Source organism: Chelonia mydas, chromosome 3 (assembly GCF_015237465.2).
Source record: "Chelonia mydas isolate rCheMyd1 chromosome 3, rCheMyd1.pri.v2, whole genome shotgun sequence".
Classification (NCBI taxonomy): domain Eukaryota; kingdom Metazoa; phylum Chordata; order Testudines; family Cheloniidae; genus Chelonia; species Chelonia mydas.
Window position 1 is genome coordinate 165,155,524 of NC_057851.1, and position 14,907 is coordinate 165,170,430.

The window sequence follows — 14,907 nt, forward strand, 5'->3', positions numbered from 1 at the left end:
ACAGACCTGTCAGTTGTTTTCTGTATTGTGTTGTAACTATTTTAGTGCCTTTAGACATGTCAAGTCATGATTTAGATTTAAAAGATTGATTAACATTTTTGAACTGTGCCTATCTTTTTTCCATTTATTTAGAGTAAAAATGGATTAGTGTTATTTGAAAATGTTTTGCAAATGCTTATACTGTCAAAGGAAATTAAGCGATGGATGTTTGTATTTACCAGTATACTATGTGGTTCTGTTGTGAACAGCAGGGCTTTTAATAGTTGACCAATAACATAAGTGGATCCATTCACAACAGAAAATTTCTGGCTGTTAGGAACTGAAACTTTCTTGATTAAATCACTTTCACACCCTTCAGTTGCAGTAAACTGCTTGCAAAGACTCCATGAGGATTCCTTTCCCTAGGGCTTTTCTATGCAACAATTCACCCTTCACAGAAATTCTGCTCTTACCCTCTTTACCTAGGGCTTGCTCTAGGGGAACACTTTCCTGAGCAACAACAGACTCTTTCTGGGTCTCCATTACATCCAGAATTACCTCTGGCCCATCCGGTGGATTCCTACACAATCCCCTTTCAGGCAAACTCACAGACTTCCTAGATAAAAAGTCAGAAGCATTCTCCTTCCCTTTGCCACACACAAGTTCAGGAATCTTTTCCTTCTTGCTACATGTTTCCACACCCTCAGTAGGTAACACAATCACATCACCTTCATGCTCTCCTTGTGCCCTGGCTAGGATCTCACCCTGATTAGACAGAGTTGCTACACCCTTTCACAGCCACACACTAGCAACAGGCAAAATACAAGCACCAGAATTATCTGGTCTCTGGGATTTTACATAGACACTAACTGGATGCGAACTAGTGACAGGGCCATTCTCCCAAGCAGACACAAACTTAGGGCCATTCCCTTCCTGGGCTTTAGCTGAATCCAGAACAAACTCTGAGACAACTGCACTATTCTCAACCATCACAGGCTGAAAGGCTCCTTCTGTCTGCTCCACAGACAAAGAAGAGCCGGACACACTTTCTCCTTTACCAGACACACAGCTTGGGATCTCATTCCCCTGGTCCCAGCACACAAGACTGGTTACAGACAACTACTTGGAGATCAGGGTAGCTCCCTCCATAGGCAAGTCAATACCCCTGACAGAGACAGGCACATTTCCTTCACTGTCACAATTCTCCACCCAGCTAACAGGTAAGGTACAGGGACACTCATCTTCCACTCTCCTTGCCTTCCCACCCTGCTGACTGGACACAGCCATCAGCTCACAAGGCTGCCAAGGCTCATCCAAACTTTCCATACCAAGCACCTTGCCACTCCCAACAGATAACGTGCCCTGCCTGTGTCTCCCCCCACTCAGCTGGGGTCTCAGCTCCCACTGTGCTCAGCGCTGCCCCCTGTGCATCAGAGCCAGCGTGAGCCCCCTCTCCCGTGTGCAAGGGGGGCGAGAAGCCCGAGGGGTCTGGTTACAGGCAGGCAGGTAGCCTGAGCCTAGCAGCTCCTCCCTGCTGCCAGCCAGGTCATCTGCATTTTCACTGACCATTTCCCTCTTCACCGATTGGTTCCCTGGATTCAAATTCAAACCCTTGGGAGTTACAGGAGCAAGGCCTGGATCCTGTCCCAAAAAGACACAGTCCCCCCACAACAGGGTCTCGCAGGTGGTGTCCTGGAGAACCCCAACAACCAGCCAGCCCCACCCCTCCTGGGTCTGCACAGGGATCTGGGCCATAGGCAGGGTGAGGGGCTTCGTCCCTGGGACCCTCACCCAGCTCACACAGCCCCTCAGCATCTGAGGCTGCACCACCCAAGGCCTGACAACAGTTTTCTCTGTCCCAGGATCTCACCACCCCAGGAATGTCTCCCCATCACCTTCCACTCCCACTGGAGGTCCGAGGGGCCTGGCCCCAGGAAACTCCACACAGACATATAGGTTGGGACCAGGAGTGGGAGCGTGTCCACCTCCCCACCCATCTGGCTGATGGAGTGTATGGCCTTGGGACCCAGCAAGGGAGCTAGACACCGGGGCTTTTCCGCAGGGTCCCCCTCGTTCAAATCGCCAGCCTGCTCAAAGGCAGTGAGGTGGGCATCCACATCCCACCCTCCTTAACCAGGGGCAGCAATTTAGTCTTGAGGTTCCCTGCGGAACTGGCCCCCCGGGGTCTATCCCCACTCACCCCTGGGGGGTCCCCTATGCCTCTCCTCTCCACCACCCCCAGTTCATGCTGCTGCTGCTTCTGCAGCTCTTTCTCGGGCTCTCGCTGTCTCTCACAGTCCTCTGGCTCTCTCGGACTCAGCTCCAATCCCGTCCATCTCCAATCCCCCGATGGGGAACCCGATCGTGAAGACCCTCGTCTGGTCAGGGACAGGAGTCTTGGCGATGCCTGGCTACTACTCCAGCTGCTCCCAGATCCTGCTATAGCCCCATTTGGGGTCAGGAATCTGCTCCTTAGAGCGGTCATCCTCCTCCAGCTGCACGATGAACTGTGCTTTGGTGAACTTTCCAATGCTCAACCCTCTCTTTCTGCACAGGGTTACAACCTCCTTCTTAAGGAGACGGTGACAGGCCATCATTCCGCTCTTCCCAAGTTGTTGTGGACTCACAGGCCTGTGTGCTCTCAGCTCCCCACGGTTTCCAGGGAGAACCCCTAGTGTGCCAGCCCTTCTTGAGGTCACCACCTCTTTGCCAAGGTCGAGCTGCAGACTCCTTCGCCCCTGGGACTGCTCGCTGCAATCCCCAGGGGAACCCTGTTACTGCAAAAGTCCCTCTGTCTCCCAGGGCCAAGCCGCAGGCTCCTCCACTCCTGAGACTGCTCACCACAGTCCCCAGGAGGACCCCATTACTGCACAGTCCTTCTCGCTGGTCACACACTCCCAGGGGTTAACCGCCCCCCGAAACCGCTCCTCTCTGAGCCTTCAGCACGCCTGGTCCTCGTCAATCCCCCTTCGTTTTACTGCTCCCCAGTCACTTACTGCAGGAAGTGCCATCCATGGGGTGCAGTACATCCCACCTCTGCCACCAGTTGTCACGGAGTCCCTGGGCAATGCTCTGGAACTGCTCCCCATGAAGCCAGGCAGGACTCTGGGGAAGTCTCCTTTCTGTGAGCAGCCTGTCTTCAGGAGACACAGCTCACACAGCTTCCACCTTCCTGGGTCTGACCTCGGAGCATTCAGCGTCCTCTGCCCCTCCGTGCGCTTCCCACAGCAAGTCCGCTCAGGCGGGGCTCCTGGGGAAGCCAGAGGGTCCTGCACCCCAACTTCGCAGTCAGACGTGACTCTCAGCCAGCCAGTAAAACAGAGGTTTATTAGATGACAGGAACGTGGTCTAAAACAGAGCTTGTAGGTGCAGAGAACTGGACCCCTCACCTGGGTCCATTTTGGGGGGCAGTGAGCCAGACAACCACGTCTGCCCTTCACTCCATGTCTCCAGCCAGCCCCAAACTGAAACTCCCTCCAGCCCCTCCTCCTCTGGGCTTTGTCCCTTTCCCAGGCCAGGAGGTCACCTGATTCCTTTGTTCTCTAACCCTTTAGCTCTCACCTTGTAGGGGGGAAGGGCCCAGGCCATCAGTTGCCAGGAAACAGGGTGTCGGCCATCCTCTGTGTCCAGACCCCTGCACATACCTGCCCTCTAGGGCTCTGCAGTGATCATACACCCTTATCCCACCCCCTAGATACTTAAGAACTGCATAGGGGAAACTGAGGCACCCCCACACTATTCAGAGGAAACATTAAGAACAGTCCCACTTCGTCACATCTCTCCCCCCTTCGAGATCGAACTGAGCGGGGTCACTTTAGCCAGTGACCTGGGGAAGTTCGAAGCCACCAACGTTCCCATGGATGCCCCAGCATCTCTCCCATTCCTTGGTAGGAGTTACACCAGGCCCTTCCAGTTTCACGCCCTCCCTTAGGTCAGGGGTAGTCGATAGCACTCGCAGGCCGCATGTGGGAAGGTTTATGCGGCTCGTGCCCTTTGGCCACCCCCAAAACCTGAGGGGGTCAAACTGGGATTGGGTCTTCTCCCCAACAAGCTGGCCAAACACAGCCATTTGGTTATAGGACTGTTTAACTTTCTTAACAGCTTTCACTTCATCTGAGACCTTCTCAAAGCTATCCACACTGGATCTTTCAACAGGAAAGTCAGTGGATCCATTCTTGAGTATGTTTAGTTCTAGAGTACAGAAGAGAAGGTATTCTTAATTTAACCCTAAGTAATATGCAAGAGTTGATTCAAGAAGCACCTCTAAATAATAGTGGCCACATTGTAATTAAATTCAATATCTCTGGGGGCGGAGAAAGTACCAAAAGTTAGTATGGTGTCACTAAACTTCAGAAAAATGGATTAAAAAAAATAAATTAGTCATAAAGTCTAATGCCAAAAGCAAAAAAATTAAGATCCTTAAGATCATTAGATTTGGCATGGATGTTATTTAAGGAAACAATAATAGTCTCAGAAGGCATGCATACTTCTAAACAATAAAGGAAGCAGGAAGGCAAAAAGTAAACCATAGTGGCTAAATGGCAAGGTTTGAGCCAAACAGATCTCCTTTAGAAAAAGGAAATTCAACCTAGTGAAGCCAGTGGAAAGGAGCATAAACTACTGTAGATAATATACAAGAAGGAAATTAGCAAGGCTACAATGAATTTGAAGGGCAAATAATTGAAGGCATTAAAAAAAAATCTTTGTCAGAACCAGGAAACTTTTGTGTGTGTGTGAGAGAGAGAGAGAGAGAGAGAGAGGGTGAGTCCACTAACCCACCAATATGGGTAGAGGGTGCAGTTGAGGAATTGTGCAGTTGCTAAGAAGCTCAATAATTTCTTTGCACCAGTCCGCACCACAGAGGCTGGAAGAGTGATCCCTACCACCTGCCCTGCCCTTTTCTGGTAATAGAAATGAGGTACTATGATGATACCTGTGCAGATGGTTTTACACCTAAGAGTTCTGAAGGAATTTAAGAATGAAGGGGCTGAACTACTAGTAAAGATCCACAATTATTCGTTAAAATCAGTTGCATTAACTGAGGATTGGAGGCTGCAAATGTTGTACCAGTAACTTTAAACAAGTTGTAGAGGGTGATCTGGGTAAGTAGACCGGTCAGCCCTCTCTGTCTGGCAAATTTTTGAAATTAAAATTAAAAACAGAAATGTAAAATGTCATCAAGATCATATGATGTGGTGTAATAAGCACAGCTTCTGCAACAAAAAATATCACTTGCTAATTTATTAGTTTCTTTAGTAGCCTTTTGTGACAGCTTTTTGAAAGTCCAGATAAATTATATCAAGCTGTTTTCTTCTCTTCACTCTGAGCGACCTGTTCAAAGAATTCCAAGTATTTAGGGGCCAAAGGAATCTGCTGTCATAGATCAGAGAGTTGCTAAGAGCCAGAAAAAAATGAATATAATAAATAAATGGTCAGTTTACGCCATGTGAAACTTTAGCAGCAGGCTGCCACAAGATTCTGTACTAGAAGTGGGGTGCTTAACGTGCCTTTTGGAAAAGGTGGTGCACAGCAAAGTGGTAAAAGTTGCAAATGACAGTTATGTAATGTAGTCAACATCAGAAAGCATTGTAAAGAACTTCAGAGGGGCCTAACCACGCTAAGTAAATTGGCAGCATGATGACATGTGAAATACTGCAGGTTGGAGGGAATAATCTGACCTCCTCATCCCACTAAATTAAATTGGGGGTGGAAAGAGTGGGGAAGGACACTTGGATATCATTGTGGTCAGCTCAGTTAAGACCTCCGCTTAGTGTGCAGCAGTAGTCCAAAAAGCAAACAAGATGACATATAAAGAATGGAATAGAGAATAATATGGAAAATATTACTACCCCATTATATAAATCATGGTTACAAGCTCCTCTGGTATACTCTATTTGGTTCTGCTCTCCTCATTTTGAAAAGAATATAGCATAAATAGGAAAGATTTCAGAGAAGGTCAACAATAATGATTAGGTACATGGAACAACTCATATGGATTGAATGAAAAAATTGGGACTATTTATCTTAAAAAAGGAGATTAAAAAGAGGGAATTTGATAAAAGTGTATTGAAATAATGAATGGTATAGAGAAGGTACTGTAGATCAGAAATTTCTATTCTAATTCTAGTTTTAATACAAGAACTAGGGAACAGTCAATGAAACTGAAAGATGGTAAATTCAAACTCCATAAAAGGAAATACTTTTTTCACAGAGAGAATATTTAGACGGTGGAACTCATTGCAGCAGGATGTCATTGAGCCCGAGACTCTTAGCAGGATTCAAAGATGGATTAGACATTTATAACAAGAACATTGAGAGGAGTTACAAAAAATAACAAAAAAATATGTGGGAAGTGATAGGCTTCAGGGCATAAGCAATCTTCTAATTATTGGGGTTGGGAGAAAAATTTCCAGAGGGCAGGTTATTATATAAATGCCCGTGGCTGGGTTCCTTGCACCTTACTGTGAAGCAGCTGGTACTGGCCTTTCTCGGAAACAGGATAGATGAGCCACTGGTCTGATCTAGTCTGGCTATTATAATTTTCCTACAGTACCATCACTTTGAAAAATCTGATAGAGCCACATAGGTGTAATACACTGCAGTGAGGTGTGTGTTGGGTTTTATTGGGAAAGGGAGAACATGCCCCTTCAGTTGTCAATTTAGACTCCTTCCTTTTTAAAAGAAAGTTAAATGCTTAAGGATGTATATTGGGCTCAGGACTCCTCCTGCACAAAAATCCCCACGAATCAGACTAACAACTCTGCAACTTCATCAAATACATTTTGGGAATATCTCCCTCTCCTGTGGGAGGGTTATATGAGTCTTTTGATGCTGACAAGGGGATGCAGGCTCAACCCCACAGATCCAGATCAGCAAAGGCAGGAGTTGTCCTGAATGGACGGCTGCCCCCTCCATTAGCTGTGCTAACTCCTCCCCTCCCAGTGATAGCACAGATCCTGTTGGAGCCATGTTGCCATTGGCTGCCTTGTTCTGGCTGCTTATTTGCGACTGAGGAGAGGACTCATGAAGAGTTAATGCAGCATTAAATTCCAGCCAGATTTGGAAGTCCAAAGGCTGAGCAGATGACAGTGCCACAGAAAGAAGCTGGTGTAGCTTTTAAAAAGGAAGGTAAATACAAACTCTTACCGTACTTGTCTTTTTTTTTAAAAAAAGAAAAATATGACCGTTATGGGCTTGTCAGCTTTAGCATATTAGATCCTTGGTATGCTCAGTTTGAGCCTGTCGGGGTATTTCGAGATTTTGCACCATTCCTGTAGAATGTAATACAGAACGTTTTGCTAAGTTGACCATGCTTTTCTTCTGACAATGTTTGGTAACTACCTTTAATTTAAACTGATGGGTGTGCGTGGCCCCTTTCAGTCCTACGTAAAAAGCAGATCCCTACTCTAAAGAGTCTGTCTGAATTATGACTTTTCAGATCTACAGAATGTAAGGGTTGTTTTAGTAGATCAGACCAGCGATCTAATAGTCCGTGTCCAACAGTGGCTAGTCCCGGGTGCATCAGAAGAAGTGCAAGACGCTCCACGTGCACAGTTAAATAACCTAATAGAAGTTTATTTGTAAGCTTTATCAGTTAATAGCTAACTTGTGCCCTCACAAATCAGGGTTTATATCCCTTATAAAAATGTTTCACTCTTTCTAAAGTAACTCTGAATATTCTCATGATCCATTATCCATCTCCAGTACTCTTAAAAAAAAAAAAAAAAATCTTGCTAAGTTCCTGTTTTCAGTGGTATTTTGTCGTGAGGAATTGAAATGGAAGCATAATGAATTTAGTTGCTGAAACATTGCCATTGGATGTCTTTTGTTTTCTGTCCATAGTACCGACTTCATAGCTGGCACAATGTGTCCAGGAATCCTGTTGCTTGCACTGTGTAATTTAGAGAAAAGAGTCAGTTCTAATGTGGCCGTAAAGAGTGTTCCATTTATTTAGAGAAATACAATTAGTAATTTTTCGGGAACAAAGCAGAAATGTACTAATATTTTGTAGTACATGAAAATAAATTAAAAGCAACCACATTGATACTTCGATAGGAGGAGTACCAATCTATAAAAAAAATTTTAAAAGGAGATAAAGTCAGAATTTTAGGTGTTTAGATGTTTTTTAACATCAGCCCTCCCTCTAGCTAAAATTCAGACTCTCTTTAAAAAGTCACATATAGTTCATGCACAATAAAGATAAACGTGTATATATTTTAAAAGAAACAAAAGCCCCAAACTGATCATTCAACTTATCACATGATGGAGATCACCGTGGCCCAGATTTTCCTACGACGATGATGATAACATCAATTAGAGATTTTTGTGCAAATGTGTGTGTGTGTGTAAATCTTGAGTTATAAAATGCTCATGTAGATGTGTTCAAACACAGAAAGATCTATTCATAATTTCAATCTGCTTCACAGATGCAAAGTAACTTCTTGAGTGGAATTATACATTAGTTTGGTGTGAGGATTAATCCAATTTTTTGGAGTTTGAAAAAGGAAAAAAATATTTTGAAAATAAACATGTATATATTCCAGTGTTTAAAAATGTTATGTTCAGATAATACATGTTGGAAAAGACATGAAAGCTATAGTAATTCCTTTTTACTATTTGCAGGGTATTATGGGAATTAAAAATGACTATTGCTTAATAAAATGTGTATACAGTATATCAGGTCTAATTGAACACGTAGAAGCACTATATGTAAAATATAGTTTAAAAATATAAGTTTTCTTTAGTCTAGACCACGATCTACAAATCTCTACTCCCTGTGTGACCTGTTGACAGGTGAATTTGGTAAATATGTGCATTATTATTGGTGTTTTTAAAAATCTTTTTAATTCCAGCAAGAATATGATGAACAGTATCTTTAGCAAAGTTGCTCCTGTTTGGATATATATTATGTTTTACTTTGTGCCCTGATATGCAGCAAACAAACAAACAAAACAGCATGCTGTATTTTTCTTTGTCCTTTAGAGTGGTATGAAGTATTACACGATCATATTATTTGCAGCCGTTATTCATTCTTGTTTAATGCAGTATCCAATTACTGTAATATAAGTAGGAAAACACACAGAGTAAATTATGTAAACTAAATGGGATTCAGGTAGAAACTATTGGTTCTTAACAATTGTTCAGGAAAGCCTTTGATAGCCTGAGAAAAATTGCCTAATTTTCCCCATGGTTGATGGTCTTTTACACAGGGACACAGGAATTGCCATATGAGATCACTCCTGTTGTCCATATAGTTCAGTATCCTGTCTCCAACCATGGCCAATACCAGATTGACATAAATGACTGCAAGGTGCAGCTCCCCCAACCCCCCACAAGGTAGGCAGCTGTGAGGTAACCTGTCTCCTAACCTCTTAATAGCTAGAGATTGTTTAAAACCGTGAAGCATGAGGTTTTATGTCCCTTCCAATACACTTACTTCGTTTAAAGTATCTACTATCAAAACTGGATATTCTTGTTTCTTCAGTTTTTTCCGTTGTAGTGACAATAGCAAGTTTTTACTTGTGAAGAGAACTAACTGCTGAATGTTTGGAGCGGGGAGTTGCATCTAGTGACTCTGTCATTTGCTTTAAATCCTGATAGAAATTTACAACTAAATAATCTCAACTGGAGGCAGAGAGTTAGTTCTGTTTTTAAGTAGAATGTTGATAATTTATAATGTGGTATTGACTTTATTCCCTTTTTGAACAAACAAACTAAGAAAAGCCTTACATCTTCAAAATGTATGCAAGGTGGATGAAATTATTCTTACTGATACCTAAGACTATAACGTTCTTAATAGATAATTCATAAGTCTTTCTCACTATCATGATCTTAAAATAGGTGGTTTAGCAATTGTTCTGATAATGTAAGAGTAGAAGGTTTTAAGTGATTTCTGTAAGGGTAAAGAAAATTTTATTTATTTATTTATTTTACTTTATAAGGATGATACCAAGAGTTTTCTGGAAGAAATTTTGATTGCAAGAAAAATTCAAACCTCAGAGTTCGCTAAGAAGAATGTGAATATCTGAATTCTTGTCTTCTCATCTTTCTTGTTCTGGAGCTGGGCATACATGTACTTTCATTCATGTTCACTTGTGATCATTTGAAACGAGAGTAACACTTGTTCAGTCTGGAAAGTCTTTAAATATATATTACTTGGAGTTAAAAAGCTAATAGTGTAATTTTCTTTTTTTCCTAAATGACCTTGAATGTAAGTCAGTGCAATAATTGATTATTGCTGGAACAAAAAGATAGCCCTGTCTTAGGTTTGTTTGAATTCAGGAAGCTGTGTTTGCCAAAGTTAATTTTTGTGACGCAGCTATGTCAGGTTTCAGCAGCCACACCTCTTCTAAGCAGTTTCAAATCTTCAGTTTTGACCTTTGTTCATAGCAGTATTGCTTTTCTAAAGAAACACTCGAGGCTTTAAATTGATTCTCCTAAAACAGCTCAATGAAAACGGGAAAACACAAAGTTTTGAAATGAAAAAGCAATAGCAAATACTGTTAACGTTTGCAACCTTTGTTTTATTAATTTTATTCAGCAACAACTGGATAATAACAGGACAGATGGATACTGATCCCAATCATTGCGGTAAGGATAAGTCTGAACATTACTGTGATAACCAGTGAATGATGTAGCTAATGAGGCTTTTGTTAAGTGGAATATTACAGCAAAGCTACTTTAATTCTTGTTTTTAATAAAATAACACTGGCTTGGCACTCAGGATTTTTCGACCATTGTAAGAGAGCGCATTATTTCTTATACAATGTATAAAATTAAGCATGCATGACTGCTGCTGCGGGACCTTTTTCAGTACAGCATCAGACAGGTGTTATTGCAGAAGGTTTGCCCTTTGCGTTGGCAGTTAATGTAAACCTTGGTTCATAGTAATCAGTGCCGCTGAACTGTTCTCTTTAGAGCTATGAAAATAAGTTTCCATAGCTTTATAGTGAAGGTCATAGTTATGGCTCTATAATAGCTTTTAAAGTTATTAACGCCTGTTTTCAGAGGGTTATGCTTTGGATGAAGAATAATCCATTTTTTGTTTAAAGTGTAAAAACTGTGCTTTTGTGTTCAGTGATTACATTGTACGTATTGACTGAAGTCAGTGGGGCTCTGCACGGGTACAGTTTTGCAGGACTGGGGCCTTGATTGGTGTAAATCATTACCGATGTAAAAACTTGGCGAGTAATTGCTGTTTTAATTGCTTTTCATATTAGGAGGAAAAAATATTTCCTGAGCACTGAACGTGGGTCTTAAAATATCACCATTTCAAAAGAGGATGTGCACATTGTGCCTGTGGCAATCCATAGTTGTGCACGCAAATGCTTGGTTTGCATAGTATAAATAGCCAACTTTTGTGGTAGAACCCTTTGAAAATTTGACCCCTAGAGGCAAATGTTATTTTTAACGGACTTTGCCAAGTCTATGATAAATATCATTTTTAACGTGTCTCAACATAACGTCCATCTCAAGCAACCACAGAACATTTTATAAATGTTGTGAAAATCTTAATTCCAGATATGTGAATATTGCTGAGCTTCTTCTGGTTCCATTGCAGAAGGGCTTTGTTGTAATTGTAGCAGATGGGTGTGAGGGGAAAGACTGTGTCAAGAGACTAGTTTCTGACGAGTTTTCAGCAGGCTGTTTAATATTACTCCATAATCATATAAAGCATTGGGAGTCAAGACCTTCTTCTTCTTTTCTTTTTTTTTTTTTAAGAGCAGTTTTATAGGGGATTTGTAGAGACAGTGGGACATGGAACCTTTTGCTTGTCAGTCACTTTTTGATTTTTTCCCATTTTCATGGTACCCCCAAATTATTGGACATCTGCCCTGTCCTGTGTGAAACAAGTTCGTGATTTTAGTCTAGGGGTGTGTGTACACCAAAGGCACCATCACAGTTGTCACTAATTAGTAGGGAGCGGAACTGATGAGGAGAAATGAACATTTCAGTTCCTCGGGAGCACAGGGGGGACGGGGACCCCGAGGCAGGCTGAGGCACACTGCTAGGGAAGTGTGAAGAACTTTGAACTGCTGGTGCTGCAGCCTCTGCTGTCTAGTTTGTGACAAAACTCCACTTAACTTGGAAAAAAAAAGCAATATTTTAAAGACTACACTATTTAAATGTTACTTAATAAAATAGGCCCCCTTTCTTCCCACCGAGAATCCTAGGGATTTTACTATACTCTTCTTAGGTCTCTCCTTTCTCTTTTGATTCCCTCCAGAGCCACTTCTTTCATCAGCCCCAAAGAGGTATCGGGAGAAAGTTTTTAGTGCTCCCATCAACTCGAAGGGCTAAGCTTGCCCCCCTATACTGGTGCTGGCATAAGGAAGGGAGATAGAGAACTGAACTTTTGTTCACTGGTGTAGCAGCACATTATACTGCAGCTGATGGCTGTTCCTCAAGGCATTTTGCTAGGTTCTAGAATCTTTGATTACAGATATTTAGCAATCCTTTTGTTTAAAATGAAACATTTGAATTCCTCCTGTTGCAGAGTGTTTCTTCATTTTGCCTTTGTATAACGCATCTCTAGCTTTCTTATTGGTAGGAGATGTTGATTTGTTGAATTCTTAGGACTTGTTAAAGCAGACTGGTAAACGTTTTCTGGTTAGGGATTACTTTCAGAGAACTGCTGTGTAAAATACATTCAGAGTATGTCCCTATCATTAAGATAGATATACATATACATATATTAATTATACTGTGAGAGGAGCTTTTTCAATCTGCTTTAAGTTCATATGTTAAGTAGTTTCTTAACATGGCTGGAACACTTGTGAGATGGCATTTAAGACCTCAAAGCAGAGTTTTCTCAACATAATAGAAAGAGGATGTTTAACTGCATGACACTGATATGCACATGGACTGATCCTGGGAGGTCTTGCATGCTTTCAAAGGGACCTGAGGCTGTACAGCACTTTATAGGGTCAGGACTAGAGCTGGTCAGGAAATGGCTTTTGTTCCCATGAAAAAGTTTTCATTTTTGTCAAACATTTTATTTAAAAGCTTTTGGGTTTTTGTCCAAAAAACTGAAACCTGAATTTTTTGTATTTTATTTTATTTTATTTTCAATGAACACCCGACAAATTTAGACTGAAATGGAAGGTTTTTATAGACCATATGGTCTTGGGGGTGTGTGTGTGTGAAGAAATTGTGAAATGTTTTGAATGAAAACTATTCAGCAGCTCTAATCAGGATCTTAGTTTCTGGGAAACTCTCTTTTACCTTCTCTTTGGGTTGCAGCAAAGATGGCAGATGAAGGCTGCTAATGTAAGGTGAAAACAGAATAGCAAAAGAGAGTTGAAAAATAAGCAGACTTTAACATGCTTTAACTGAGCAGCAGTCTTCAGGTTCTGTTTATCTTTTTATTTTATGTCTGACAACCTCTTAGAAGGGTGGGATGTGATGTGGTTTTTGGCTTAAGTTGGAACTGTGTAAAATTAAAAGTGTTGATAATTAAGCACTTAATTTTTTTCTGCATAGAGATAATTCTTTAATTTGAAGACAGGTTTACATGATATTCACACTACATAACTCCTACTTGCATTGCCTCCTTGCAAGACTGTTGGCAGTCTTGTACATTCCACTATACATGCCTGTTTTCAATTAGCAAAAGCAAAATTCTCTGGGCACCCAAGGGACTGTCTCTCTAATACCTGTCTTGAATGCTATTTAAATGTTAAAATACACTTGAACTAGAGATCACTGCAGTTTATTTTGGATAATTATTGATCAGTGCTAAGCTATGAAAATAAGGAACATAATTAGGTTAAATAGTTCAGTCATCTAGGGCAGATTCAAAGTGTGTGATCAATTGTTACATAAAAGCGGAGACTGAAAAAAGTTTTCAAAGTGACATTTGATTTGCTTGTGTTTTCTAGTTAAGAAAACAGAGGGTTAACAGAACAGTTATTGTTAGGTGAACAATCTATGCAAGTACAATGTATACTGGGGTTGTTGTAATAGAACTATATAGGACATATTGACAGTTGTTTTCAGTCACACTTTTTGTAAAATAAGCAAAAATGCATTGGGAGAAATGTTTCAGTTTATTGCACAGCAAGTTAATTTCTCTTATTTTTTCTCCCCTTCCTTTTCTTTCCTATTTTTGCCAGTAATGTCCCTTTTCCAGAAACAAGATCATGTGAAAGCCCACCCTGTTGTTCTACAGGTTTCTGGGTTTTTTTATTTCTTTCCACTAAACTAGCTGCAACAAACACTGTGGCACTCCACCTGGCTTTGGAGAGGGTACCCTTGAGGATGCCCTTCATTCATGTCTAATAATAGGCCAGCAGGGAGTGCTCATACAACAGTGTGATCAGCATATGTCTTCCCCCTAAACGAAGTGTGTGACCTCTACGCTTGAGCTGATTATGGGCTAGTGTAAGCGATAAGGTCAGTCTCTCCAAGAGAATGGGGTGTTTCTTTTGTGTGGTAACTCCACATATGGCTGCCATTGTGCCATGTTCTTTGTCATGGCTCTGAAAAATTGGTTTTAGAGTCATAGTCAAAGAGATGAAGGCCAGAAGGGACCACCAGATCACGGAGTCTGACATCCTATATACCACAGGCCACCAGCAGCACCTACACACTAAACCAACAACCAAAATCAGACCGAAGCATTACAGCCCACCAGAGACTAGACTGTTGTGTGCCACAGGAAGAGAGGAGAATAGGAGGGACCGAGGTGCACCAATGCCAAGGCCCCTGCAATGGCAGGGAAATGATTAAGTGAAATATACCCAGATAATCCTGGCAAGTGACCTGCACCCACACACTGCAGAGAAAGGTGAATCCCCCTTCCCTTCCCACATCACTGCCAATCTGGCCTGGGGAAAAATTCCTTCCCAGACGCACATATGGCAATCAGTTAGACCCTGCACCTGAGAGAATGCTTTGTATTCATTCAGAGCATAGGCCTGTTTTCCA

The 14,907-nt window shown here is 42.0% G+C and overlaps 1 protein-coding gene across 7 annotated transcripts in view; it reads left to right on the forward strand.

Moving 5' to 3' along the window:
- Positions 1 to 14,907, forward strand: part of EML4 (EMAP like 4) — a 249,578-nt gene that overhangs the window by 53,100 nt on the left and 181,571 nt on the right. Inside the window, exon 1 of one of the 7 annotated variants that reach the window (XM_037895814.2) lies at positions 10,391 to 10,569. The exons of the other annotated variants lie outside the window; for them this stretch is intronic. Coding sequence (XP_037751742.1) covers positions 10,545 to 10,569 — 25 coding nt within the window. The 5' untranslated portion in view covers positions 10,391 to 10,544. Of the gene's footprint in view, positions 1 to 10,390; positions 10,570 to 14,907 lie in introns of those variants that run through there. 7 annotated transcript variants of the gene reach the window in all.